General features: G+C 39.9%; 1 protein-coding gene across 8 annotated transcripts in view; it reads left to right on the top strand.

Moving 5' to 3' along the window:
• YAP1 (Yes1 associated transcriptional regulator) overlaps positions 1-9,463 on the top strand; it is a 130,774-nt gene extending 121,311 nt beyond the window's left edge. For all 8 annotated transcript variants that reach the window (XM_090030199.1, XM_090030198.1, XM_090030196.1 and 5 more), the window contains 2 exons: positions 5,244-5,356; positions 5,920-9,463. In XM_090030199.1, the coding sequence (XP_089886325.1) occupies positions 5,244-5,356; positions 5,920-6,158 (352 nt within the window). In that variant the 3' untranslated portion in view covers positions 6,159-9,463. The remainder of the gene's footprint in view (positions 1-5,243; positions 5,357-5,919) is intronic.
• Positions 9,464-13,419: the final 3,956 nt, after the last annotated feature.

Below are 13,419 nucleotides of genomic sequence, written 5' to 3'. Positions count from 1 at the left end.
GCAGGCAGTTGGACTGAATGACCTGAGGTCCCTTCCAAACCTGTTTTCTAAATGATTCTTCCTTTTCCCAGAGGGAGTGCTTGTTTGTGCAGTATAGTTTTGTTCTGACTTCTGGGGAGATTTCTTTTTATGTGCATAATGTTCTGCTGTATTGTAGAAGGCTAATTCAAATGTTTGGTTTGGAGTCTCTGACTTTAAGGTTCCCATAATTCTTATTTTGATTTGAATCTTGTTCCTTCCAGTTTTGCTTTCAATAAAAGCATACATCAGCATTATTTTATACTGACATGCTGGCAAGGGAGCATTTTCAGCATGTAGGATGTGCTGTTCTCTGGTGCTGGTCCAACAGACCGTGTGCACTTCAGCAAAGGACTTGTTATCTAACTAGGTCAGTGGTTCTCAACCTCCTTGGACTCAAGGCACCTCTCGGCAAATGCCAGCTCTTAATATCCATTCATTTTTAATGACAAAAAAATAATAGAGTAATTTTTCTGTTACAAAGAACTCAGAAAGACCAGAGCAGGGAAGAATGTTTTTGACATTGTGGATTTCTATTTGAAGTCTCTGGGTTTGTGTTGTAAATCATAGGTTTGTGTATAGGTCTTTGCACACCTAACAGTGTTAATGTTGTATGGCACCCTGCAGCATTCTTAAAAGGATCTTGAGGCATAACAGTTGATAATAACTGACCTAGATAGTTCTGAACATACCTGAAGGATGGTTCTGGGGTGTATGTGTGCGTAATATGAAGAGTTGTCAGCATTCAACTGATTACAGTTTTCAAGATAGTTATTAAAATGCTGGGCTTCTAATAGGGTTGCAGAAGGTTAAACTAGTGGTTCCCAACCTTTTTAGACCACGGACCAGCAAACTGCAGTCCGGAAGTGACAGGTATAAAAAAGGGTATAATACTCCGTATAAAAAAGGGTTTACTACCAGTGCGCAGTATGCTGGTCACTTCTGGACTTCTGGTCCAGCAGCCAACACTTCGCGGGCCAGGGCTTGGGAACCTCTGGGTTAAACAATCAACTGTGTAACTGGTAAGTGCAGTGATGACTGGTTAGCTTACCTGTTATCCTTTACCTCTGCATGGGCTCAGTCTGGCAGGGAAGGGGCAAGAGAAGTCATGCAGTTCCCCAGCAGGAATCAGAAGGCAGCAATGCAGGGAGCAGGGAGGGGCACTAGTGCCCATAGCCTAAGAGACAAACACCAGCAGCCTAATGACTCATCAATAAGCAATTAGCTGCTGGTTCACAGGTGCTCCCTCCCTCCCAGCCTAGGCCTTCATCTGGGCTGTGTTGTTTGGCTGGGCTTGTAGCTTCCTCCCCTCCCCCTAGTCAAAGGGCCCCAGAAGCTGGGAGCAGCTCCCAGCAGCAGCTGTGTCCAAGCTACTATGTTACTGGTTAATCCTTTAGCCCATTAGAATTAGAGGAGGTTAAACAGGTAGTTTTAAATGTTAGTTACATCCTTAGTTTCTTAATGTTTAACATTAATAGGGGTTTTAACCTTTTACTTTCAATTATTCTGTGCCCAAAATTCCACCGGTTTTATTTTTTTGGCTACTAGCTTTGTACTGGTGGTTCTAATATTCTTTAAACACAAAATACTTGCTTTGCAAACTGTGCACAGTGTTCTGCCTGAGCACATGAAGTCTTCTCCTCAGATAATGTGATCTAAAAACCAGGTGGTATGACCAACTAATACGGTGAATATCTCATTAAAAAAGTGCCTGTTGAGAAGGCGAAAGTAGTATCGTATTTACTCATGTAGTGCACATACCTATCCTGCCTCCCCCTCACCAAATCTGTCCCCCAAAACTGGGGTTTGTCATTTAAGCAGGGAAGCTGACTTTGTCTGGACCCCCAGGGCTTGAACACAGGCCTTCCAGGCTTGTGGGTTGAGGCCTGATCTGCAGCGCCTCCAAGTAGCTGGCTGAGTGCTGACCTAGCCCAGCCTGGGGCCTTCCATGGGGGATCATGTGACCCAGGAGAAGCCGTGGTAGCTACAAGGTCCTGGTTGTAAGGCTACAAAACCCTTCAACTTCCCAAAGGGCTTTGTCCCTGCAGCAACACTTCCAGCACTCCCTGGCTCCAGTACTCCCTCTCTTGCCTCAGACCCTCCTGCCTCCTGTGTGCCTTGCTCCAGCCTTGCTTCTACTTTGGAACAGCCTGCTTTATTCCTGTCTCCCCTCTGCGTTAGACTCTCACTGCCTTTAGCCTTGGACCCCTGTACCTCCCTCCTGAATCCCTCATCCTGCATGCTGGATTCTTTGGCTCCTTACCTCTGGCTTGACCTTGAACGTAGTTGAGCTGTCTCGATCTGGCATGAACCATCAGATTCTGACTGACTCTGGTATTATGACCTCTAGCGTGGCTTCTGGACGTACAGTATTTTATACCCCCGGTTTTTGAGCCCAGCTCCACTCTCCTCCCCCATGTCCAGGTCATACCCATGAAGTTTGCAGGGACCAGTAAAGAGACAGACAGGCAGATTTGCTAAGGGTGTGGCTTGCTCTTGCTTTGTGGCAAGGAGTTCTGCAGGCTTACTCTGAATGGTGATCAGATATGGTTGGGTTTTTTTTTTTCTTTTTTGAGTCATTGTCCCCCTCATTCTTGCTGTATGGATCCAACAATTAGCACTAATGTCAGTCAGTTCTTGAGACGCTTGCAAAGAAGTGTAACCATCCAAGACTGGGAGTGATGAGACTAAGCTTAATTTTGTGGCTAAGATGACAACAGGGGTCTGCTTGGGGCTAAATAGGTGACTCAGGGCCTGTATCACAGGTATGACTTGGATGTGAGAGTTCATGGCTCAGAAACTGAGGGTCTGCAATCCCATAGGTCTAGAAGCCAAGCTGAGGGTCACAGTACCAGATGTCAGTCCAAATCTGATGGCTCATGCATGGATCAGGCAGGTCTGTGGTCAAGGCCAGGCCAAAAGTCAGGAGCTGAGTCCGATATAGAGGATGATATAGGGAGGGGCAAGGTACAGGTTGCAAGGCCATAGGCAGTGCTGGAGCAGGGCTGGAGGGTCCAAGTAACAGGAGAACAGGCAGTCCTCAACTAACATGGTTTCAAGTTACAGCATTTTGCACTTACAACATTTGTAAATTGATGCCCTGTTTCAGCTTTCTGACATCAATTTCAACTTTACAACACTTGATCCGATACAACGCCATGCCAGTGAACAAGTTCGCTGCATTGCCTGTCTCCCTAGAGAACATCTGTCCAAACTTACTTGGACACTTTCTTTAAGAAAACAAACAAGGCTCCAGAAAAATCTGCAGCCAAGACTCCTGAAAAGACTCTAGCCAAGAACCCTTCAAAAAGCACCACGACCTAAAGAAACTTGGGGGGGGAGTCTTGATTAACAACAAGATGAATATGAGCCACCAATGCGATGCTGTTGCTGGCAAAGCAAACTGAACTCTGGCGCGCATCCGCCGATGCATCTAAAGCAAAACCAGGGATGTCATCCTCCCACTGTACTCGGCCCTGGTGAGACCACAGCTGGAGTACTGCATCCAGTATTGGGCCCCCCACTTCAGGAGGGATGTGGAAAAGCTTGAGAGAATCCAGAGGCGAGTCACTCGTATGATCCAAGGCATGGAGGGCAGGCCATATGAGGAGGGGCTGAGGGACTTGGGACTCTTCATTACGGAAAAGAGAAGGCCTACAACTATATAGGAGAAGTACATCAGGACCTGGGAATATAGCTGTTCACCAGAGCCCCCCAAAGCATAACAAGGTCTAACGGCCATAAACTCCTTAAAGACTGATTTAGACTAGACAAAGAAAAAAGTTCTTTACAGTGCGAGTGTCAAGGGTCTGGAATCGACTCCCCCCAGAGGTGGTGCAAGGACCTTCTCTGGCCTCTTTCAAAAAAAACGTGGATTTTTTTTGCTGGGGTCACTTGATCCCAGCTGACTTTCTGTCTATGGCAGGAGGGCTGGACTCGATCTTACAAGATCCCTTCCAGCCGCTAATGTCTAGGAAATCTATGAAAAAGTCCAACCAGGAGCCCTTCAAAAAGTCCAGCAAAGTCACCTCAAAGAAATCCTTCCAAATCAATCTGATTGCTGTTTATAATATAAATACATTAATGGAGCTATATTACTCATATATAATTGATTGAGTACAAAATTCTAGGTTATTTTTGGTGAAAATAGGGGTATTGGGCCTTGGTTCAGGAACCAATCCCCCATTTATAATATTGTTTTCTATGGGAAAATCGGTTCTGAGTTGCAACGGTCCAACTTGAGACGCTGTTTTCAGGAACCAGTTGTATTGTAAGTCTGAGGACTGCCTGTAATGGAGTTGGACAGAGGTTCACCACAGAGGTACTGGAAGTGTTGTTGCAGGGACAGGGCCCTGCAGGAAGTGGAAGGATTTTATTGCCCTCCCATCAGGGTCTTGTGGGCTCCCATTTGGTCCCCCTGGATCATATATGATCCTCTATTTGGGACCCCATGGGAGGGCCCAGCCTGGGCCCAGCACCCAGCCAGCTGCTTCATGGTGCTGTAGCCCAGGCCTCTGCCCACAATCCCAGAAGACCTAGGTTTGAGTGCCAGGGGTCCTGACACTGTCCCCTACCCCATGAAAATGACCCCCAGATGCCTCCGGGCCTGTTTTTTTGGGGGTGGGCATGGTGGAAAGCTTTTAACTTGACAGGCACATGAATATTCCCTATGGGTTCCTATAATTGTTCCTCAGTCCTATCTGTCCTATTCGATGAGATATAAGGGTCCTAGCTACTATGTAGGCTCTTATATTTCAGCCAAAAGCTGCTGTCAGATTGGCAACTGCTGTGAGTGAGTTAAAGCTGTAGCTTTTGTCTGAGCAGCACTGATCAAGGTTCAGCCATGCAATCAGAATTCAGCAGTGGCTCCGGAAAATTGTTTTTTCCCTTTCATTTTGCCTTCCCAAAACAAGCTTTGTGTCTTATTTGGGAGTGTGCTGCATGCGAGAAAATGATGTATATGTTAAGGAGTTATATAAAGGAATGATTTATTTCATTTCAGTCTTAGTTTTTTTCTTGTGCCTTTGTGACAGCTTTGTCTTACTCTACAAGCTTTGTAGACAAATAACAGCTAACACCTACCAGATACAGTAGTCTGTTTGACAACACATTATGTTATATCACCAAATCTACTGAGCTTATCTGAAAAGGTGCATGTTTTTATTCGGTGTAATTCTGAAATGCTTAGACTTCAATTTTCACTTAACTATTTTCTTCTATTATAGTGGAACATATCACTCCAGAGATGAAAGTACAGACAGTGGGCTTAGCATGAGCAGTTATAGTGTACCCAGAACCCCTGATGACTTCCTGAACAGTGTTGATGAAATGGATACAGGTTTGTTTTTATTTACACCTTTAATGCATTTTCCTATATATATTTGTTTTCCTTTGTTTATTGCAAATATTTGTAAAAAAAAAAAAAGTAGAAAGTTCTGTCTGAACAGAAAACACTCATAAGCAGTATATCTCTTGTGCTTAAATGGGTTTTAAATCTGCATTAAGGTTTTTTAGCAGAACAAAAACTTAGTTAAGTCTTGCTTAGAATATCACTTCATTTACAACAAGATGTGGTTGTTCTGCACAGCATCTATTTATTTTCTTGAGTATACTATAATGTGCATGTGTGCACACATACACACACACACACACACACACACTCTACTGTAAACAATTGATGGGGTAATGCTCAGTGAATAGAACAGTAGAAGAAAAGGCATGTTTTATATACATTTAGGGTCAAGTTCTGCTTGCCATGTGTGACTGGCCAGATTGCCATTAATGGGATCACTTACATGAGTAACATGACCAAGACCAAATCTTTTATCTGTTGTCCTCATTGTAAGTTTCACATCTACAATTCTTTGTGTTTAATGTCTGTCTTGCTTTGTACTATACTAGGTGATAGTATCAGCCAAAGTAACATACCCTCCCATCAAAACCGTTTCCCAGACTACCTTGAAGCCATTCCAGGGACAAATGTGGACCTTGGGACCCTGGAAGGAGATGGGATGAATATAGAAGGAGAGGAACTGATGCCAAGTCTGCAGGAGGCTTTGAGTTCTGACATCCTTAATGACATGGAATCTGTGCTGGCAGCCACCAAGCTAGATAAAGAGAGTTTTCTTACTTGGTTATAGAGGCCTCAGGGAGACTGCATCCAAATCTGTGAAGGATCTAAGGAGAATAGGACATCTATACCCGAAGTTAATAAAAAACCAGTGTGGCAAACATTTGGTTTGTGGTCAGAAAAAGTAAATGAACAAATATTCAACAAGATTTTTTTCATCCAATATTTTGCTCTTCCTTATCCATTGCTGCTGTTATATATTGCTGACCTCTTTCACAGTTGACTCTGAAGAATAGACATCTTTTTGGTCTTTTTCTATTGCTGTTGCAACTACTGTTCAATGGGGTGGAGGGTGATGAGCCTATTTGGATGACGAATGCCATTCCTTTTGTCCTCATATGCGCTTGCATATCATTTTATCTAAGTACTCAGATTTGTGAGTTAACTTCTGCATGTCACCGCTTGTAGTTTGCTCAGCTAGTTATCTCCTCTGTTGCCTATGGCAAGTGGTAAAACATGACTTACTGGTGTGACAAGCCAAAAATGATGTATCTGGTGAAAAGAAGTCAATACTGATTTGGAGATAAAGCTTAAAGAAGGGCTGAAGATGGTTTGACAATAAGTGGTTGCTACTACTAGCTTTTCCATTAGTCACAAAGTGCTCTTGTTCATATTTTACGGTATAGTAAATGAATCGTATAGTAACATATGAATTTTTATTGTTGCCACATACTTTAATCAAACTTTTTGTCTGTCAAAAACTAGGATTTTTTTTTGTTAGTTGGTTTAATTTTAGCCATAGTTTGGGAAGTAATTGTAGGTGCTTTTTTAAATAGTGAAATCTAAATTTCCTGATTTCACAGTCTTATTTAAATCTGAATTGTCTGCTTTTTTATACCCTAAAACATGTCTATTGTAGCCTGATAGTGAGCCCATGAAACTATTTTGCTTGTAACTTTTATTCTTAAAGGCTAGCTTTGAATGTAATCATTAGAATAAATGACCAGTGGCTTATTTTTCATGCCTACTTGCAAGAATTTGAAATTAGAATCTGGTTGTGCCACTGTAAAATGTAGCTCTATGTGCTGTATTGAAACTTTTATGCATTTTAAAGTAGCCAAGCCTGTACACTACATGTTTAATTGACTGTTTTATCTAATCTCTTCGGTTTTATTTTTTAGTTTTGATATCTGAGTTTAAGAAAGTAAAATCTTCGGGAGAAACCTTAGTGAAAAGTTCTCCTTTTAAGTAGCATGGAAAAATAGTCTAAACTATCATCTCACTTTAGATTACAATGAAAACACTAAACTAAAAAACTCAAAGCTTTGGTAAGACTGTTAGTGAAAAATAAGCCCTGGACACTATATTAGAAGACTGTAAAGTTATGTGTTAGATGGTGACATGAGCAGGTAATGAAGTGTATATTAGTAGTAGATCTTAGCATGGGGTAGAGATGAATGACTGCCATACAACTTACTCTGTTAAAATAAAGGTAACACTGAGTTATCTGCAGGAGCTGACACTGTTTCCAAAGAGTATTTTTAAATGAACAAAGTGAGCATGAATCAAACTTTCAGTATAAGCTATGAAGTAGTTCTTGGGTTAAAAAATAGTGGTATCAGATAGCACCTCTTTAATTAAAGGTCTGTCAGTCCCATTGTCAGTCCTTATTATCAAGGATTTATACCATGGCCATAGCAATACTGTAGATATATGGAAAAAACAATTCTTTGCTTGGAAGAATTTTTTTTAATCTTTTTTAAGGCACTCAGTTATTTTTAAGTTATAGGAGTAAACTAAGAAATCCAAGAATTAAGTGTTTTATCCTTCAGGTTTTCTACGTGACGAGAATTTGAAATGGCTCTATTTTATCATTTACAAATGTTAACACAAAAAGCTCTCTGCTTTTGGAGTTCTAAATTTTATTTTAAAAACAAAAGCAGCAGCAATTGAGATTTGAAATTTGCCACTATTTGTGCATGTTTACTATTTTTCATAAATTTTTTAATAATCAGAATGTGCGAAGTCAGAAGTGGTGTGTTGTGGAATATTATTTTAAATGAATTTCCCACTGATGTGTCCGCAACAGCAATACATTCTGCTACGCCAATAACCCACACATTAACAGGCCACGTACATTGTGCAATGACACATTAGCCCTTAAAACAGTATTTATATCCATTTTAGGATTATAAGAGTATCTTATGCTTGCATTAAGAATTCTTCCATCCTTCTTCCCTCCACTTTGAAAAAAAATGTTAAAGAAACTGACACTAAGTTTTGAAGAGTAACTTGAATGGTCTGATATATACCCACAAAAGCAAGGAAAGTTCAGAGCTTTATTCCCCATTTCAATCTGACTTAACCAGTTGTATCCAAGTATAATAGCAGAATGGTACATATTATGCATTAAGTGCAAACTCTTGACATACTGTACCTTGATATCACAGGGATGACCAGGTTTCTTTCCTTGCTTTTATGTGTTTGTCAGACCTTTGTTTTCTTTTGATAGTAGAAACACTAAAATGGCTTATACTGTATTTGGGTGGCACTGCGTAGGATAGGTACTGACTGGGAATTCTTGAATTGCTCTAACAGTAATCCTATTTTGTGATTTTTTAATAGACTTTAAGACACTTCCGTTCTCTTCCATTGTTAGGAAATATAACCTAGAGATGCTATACTGTTAGCAGTTGAAATTGATTTGGATTTTTTTATTCTGTAAAAGCATTGTTTGATGACGTGGTTAAAATTTGTTTGAAATGCAAAGTGTTTGCTAGTATTTTATACTGATTGATGTATATATTTAAACAAAACAAAATCATTGTCCTAATTTTATAGCTTCTAGAATTAACTGTACTGTGTGCAGAATACAGATGAGGCATATTATCCCTATTGTGCTGTACAGTACCTTGGCAGGACAGCTGCTTTGGAATAGGTTACAGTGTCAAGTAAATCATACTAGATCAAAAATTCTACCGTTCAGTGTTGGTGCTCACCAGTGCAAAAAGGAGAAGAGACCTTTTCAATACAATTAACACTACTTGGCTTTTGCATATCTGGTGAATTAGTACTAAGGCGACTTTTCACTTGCAAGCATGTTTTTATACAAATAGCAGGTGTGCCTGTGTAAAATAATGATTTGTTTTTCTGTATCTTGAAGAAATACTCTCCACATTTAAAATGATCTATATTAGAGAATTCTTAAATGCACCCTTGTCAGAAATATATATATTAGTTACCAATGTTACTTTTTAGCTATGAGCATGCCTGTACGTTAGGTACCTAAGTAAATTCTGTTACATTATTTTTCTTTATGTAATACTTTTGCAGTTGTTTCATGTGGTATAAATATATACTTTCTGCTTAAAATACCTTGTTTGTTTGTTAACCTTTAATAGGATGCAAAGGAATTTGATTTCTAGGCAATCTCACTGAATTGTTGCAGTTTTCATGACATTTTTATTGTCTATTCCACACTACCGTATAGTAGTTTTTGTAATCGTGTATCCCAGTCCTGCAAACTGCATTTAACTTTAAGGCTCTGAGTAGACCCAGTGAATTCACTGGTATGACAAGAGTGCTTATCACTTCAGTGTGTGCCTGTATGTTCACAAGACTCGGGAGAAAATGACTAGGCTTCATGTAACTTTTGTAAAACAGTACAGCTAATAGAGCAAGACCATTTATGTGACCATTGGTAAGAAGCTTATCTGTTATACGAAATTTTATATTTAATTTCAGAAATGCCTAAAATCTTCCCACATAGAATTTTCCCACATAGTAGATATTTTTAGCTAACTAGGTCTACAGTGTGTGGCAGATTTACCAATAAAGATGCTCTCAATTTTCAATTTCAGGTTCTGAGTTCTGAATTCAGAAAAAGGTATACATCAGACCTAAAAGTATCTTCATCTTTAATTTCATTAAAGCAGTTGTTCTCAGCCTTTTTACATTTGAGGCATACCTCTGTATCTTCTGCGAATTGAGTGGCACCCCATTTAAAAATATTTATTTATTATAGTGCTAACCTACTTGAAAGGAGTAGCTGTATCTTCTCTGTCCCATGGCACCTTTCAACGTTGCCACAGTACCATGGTTAAGAATCACTGCACTAAACTTTTCATTGGGGTCTTGATTTTTTGGGGGATCATCTTTTAAAAGAGAAGTCTCATGTACAGAGTAATTCTTGACAAATGTTGCTTTTCCTTGGACTCTTTGCTTTTAGTAATCCAGAGTCTGATACTCAGCACTGGAATGGTGATAGTCCTTCAATAAGGCCCAGGATGTTCCACTAACCTATCACCAATGCTCTGCCACCTACTTCTTAGTTTATTGCTCAAGATAAAACCTAAGTGACTGTAGAGCTAAAACCTATGCATCATACTCTGTATCTTCAAGTGAACTGGGACCCAATGAGGGGCACAAAAAGTGGGTTTTATGCACTCAGAGCAGCAGCCTACCTCATTTATTTATAAAGTAATGACACACAACTATAGCATGGGAGAAGATACCACAGCAGTGCAAGACGGGACGCAGATTGTCTTGAGCATATTTTCAATACTAGAAAATGAAAAAAGCTGCTGTGTTATTTCATGTGAAATAAAATGCATCCAAGAGGTCTTTAAGCCTTCAACATGCAAATATACAGGACAGTAGAAGTTAAATGGTCTTTGCCTAGGGTTATGTAAAAAAAAAAAGAAATTAAGGTAAAGTTGGACTGTGAGCCACCAAATCCCTAATTTTTCTGGAGACTTATTTGAGGTAATGTAAGGAGATCTGCAGATCTCTAAATGCTGTGGTGAACAGGAGGCAGGTAGAGTTTCATTTGGAAAACTAAAAAGGGTGTCACCCCATTTTATCTCCCCCTTTTGTTTAAAGTCTTTAGGATCAAAATTAGGAAGCATCAATATAATTTAAAGATGTTAAACTAGTAAAGCCAACAAACTGCAGAACCACTTAGCATAAAAGAGCGTGTGTGTGTGTGTGTGTGTGTGTGATATTAATCTGTTTTGTCTCACGCTTGGGCGTCAGCTATGGAGATTGTTATCCAAACTAGCACCCTTATTGACCCTGAAGTTTCACTAAAAGCCATACGAACGAGGTCTTAAATCCCAGTAATAACTGTGATTCTAAATGTTTCCTGTTTCATAGTCTTCTATTTCAGTTACACATGTTACCTGCTTGGACAAGTTTGTGTTGGGGCAAAAAAAATCTTCCTTGTAATATTTGAGACAAGGTAGGCCATATCATAATTATCATACTTTCATATCATATCCATGGTCCACTGAAGAGAAATCTATAGCTCAGGGTTTCTTCAAGAGTTCCTGACAAAGCACAGCACTTTCAGATGCAAAATTACATGGTTATTTAATGCTAAAGAAAGAGAGGAGTGTTAGTCTAATCTGGAGTAAAAATATTCATGGTTGTTCATGGTTTTTAAAAAGCTTTATGAAACATATGATCATAGTATTATCTTTTATACCAAACATAAGATTGCTGAGTTAGAAGCCTCTGTCTGCTTAGCCTAGTTTAAAAACTCTTCCCAATAAAAATGGTTAGGTCCATGCATTTTGTTCCTTCCCTGCATCTACTTTAAAATATTCTCTCAGTAAGAAATATGGTACCAATTCTGCAACTCAATTTTGGTTTTCCCCATTCCTTCTTTAATGGAGATTTTTTTCCCTTTTTTGTTTTTTTTGATTGCGCCTAAAAAAAATCATTGCTTCTGCAGCCTTCAGTTCCTTTCCGGTTCTCACATGAATTCTCTCAAGTGTGGGATCAATATAACCCACTACTCTTTTAAGCAAGAGTTAAATCTAAAATGGAGAAAGTGGAGTTTTATCATGATAAATGAAAAACACATTGTTTTCCCGCAGTCCTCATTGGAACCTCATCACACCTTCAAGACTTCCTTTGTACTTGTGAAATTACAATCTCTTGCACTCCTGCTGTTATAATAAATTATAGCTATCTTACTGTTTTAATATTTGTGTCTGATGCTTAAAAGGTACCATTTAAAGGTGCCACTTTAAACATCGCCAGAAAAGAAAAATGCCTTTCATTTTCAGCTTGTGGCAAATTCGTATACAAAAGCTAAGGATGTTACCTAGAAGCTTCTGACCCTGTAAGTTTGGAGGTTAAAATTTTAGCCGTCTTGCATGCTTTGAAAGTGGGCCTATTGTATGCAGATTTTACTCATAAGTAGGGACCTACCAAATTCACAGCAGAAGTGGGTTGCATGGCAGCTCCTTTAACCTTGCAGGTTGCCCCACGTGTTCCTCCTCCTCTCCCTCCCCCCGCCACTGCTGATCGGCAAAGGGGCCTCACCACTCACTCCTGTTCAGCCAGGAGGCAAAAACCACTGTTTTAAATATGGCACCATTTTTGCCTCCTGCTGTTGAATGGGCAAGGGGTCCCAGTGGCCCCATCACTTGCTACTGGCCAGCCAGGAGGCAAAAATAGCACTGTGATTTGCTCCCCTGCCAATCAGAAGCAGGTGCTGAGCAGCAGGGCCCCTCTGCCAGTCAGTGGCTGGGGTGGGGAGAGGCGCATGGAGGAACCTGCAAGATTGAAGGAGTTGCCATGCAGTCTACTTGTGCTACAAATTCAGTAGGTCCTTACTTATAACAATTGAACAAGTTATGCTGACTGATATCATAGATTTCCATTTCTCTATCTGCTTTCATATCAGTGGTAAAAGTACAAGACATTATCAGGCAGCCAAAGATTATCAATCTATTGTCAAGTTCCTCTTATTTCTACTCTCTACTGGAGAACAAGCCATCTTTCTACACAATCAACCTTCCAATAATGTTCCAAGAATAACAGTTTTGTTTCAGGTTTATTGTAAACTACAAATTGCTTATTGGTGAAGTGCTGTGATATGGCTTTTGCTTTTTCCTCACTGGAAGAAAAGGTGAGGACTAACAAAGGCCATGAAAATATGAAGGAAACAGATCCAGATTACTGCACTACAGTGACATTTCTTAGAAATGTTCAAGGCTATTCTGATGTTAGTAGATGACAACACATAGTGAAACAGGCTTTTTATATTTGATTTGGATTCACATTTGTATTTCATTTTAATATTTTTTTTAACTATAAAGCAGGTGTGATACCATTGGAGTGAATCTATAGACCCAGGCTGCAAAGAGCAGAAGGTGAACAAGTTGTGTTGAGTATACCTCGGTGGAGTGATTCTGAGCTTCTGCCCCACACCTCTACAGTTGATCTTCCTGTTATCCTTAGACTAAGTATATGAAACTGCTGTACCAGTTTCCTGTGAAGCTGTGTAACATCTGCTTCTGAAGAGTGTTTAGGTTAATGTT

Source organism: Crocodylus siamensis, chromosome 1 (assembly GCF_052110815.1).
Source record: "Crocodylus siamensis isolate JL-2025a chromosome 1, ASM5211081v1, whole genome shotgun sequence".
Lineage (NCBI taxonomy): Eukaryota > Metazoa > Chordata > Crocodylia > Crocodylidae > Crocodylus > Crocodylus siamensis.
This window is presented reverse-complemented; position numbering and strand designations above follow the sequence as displayed.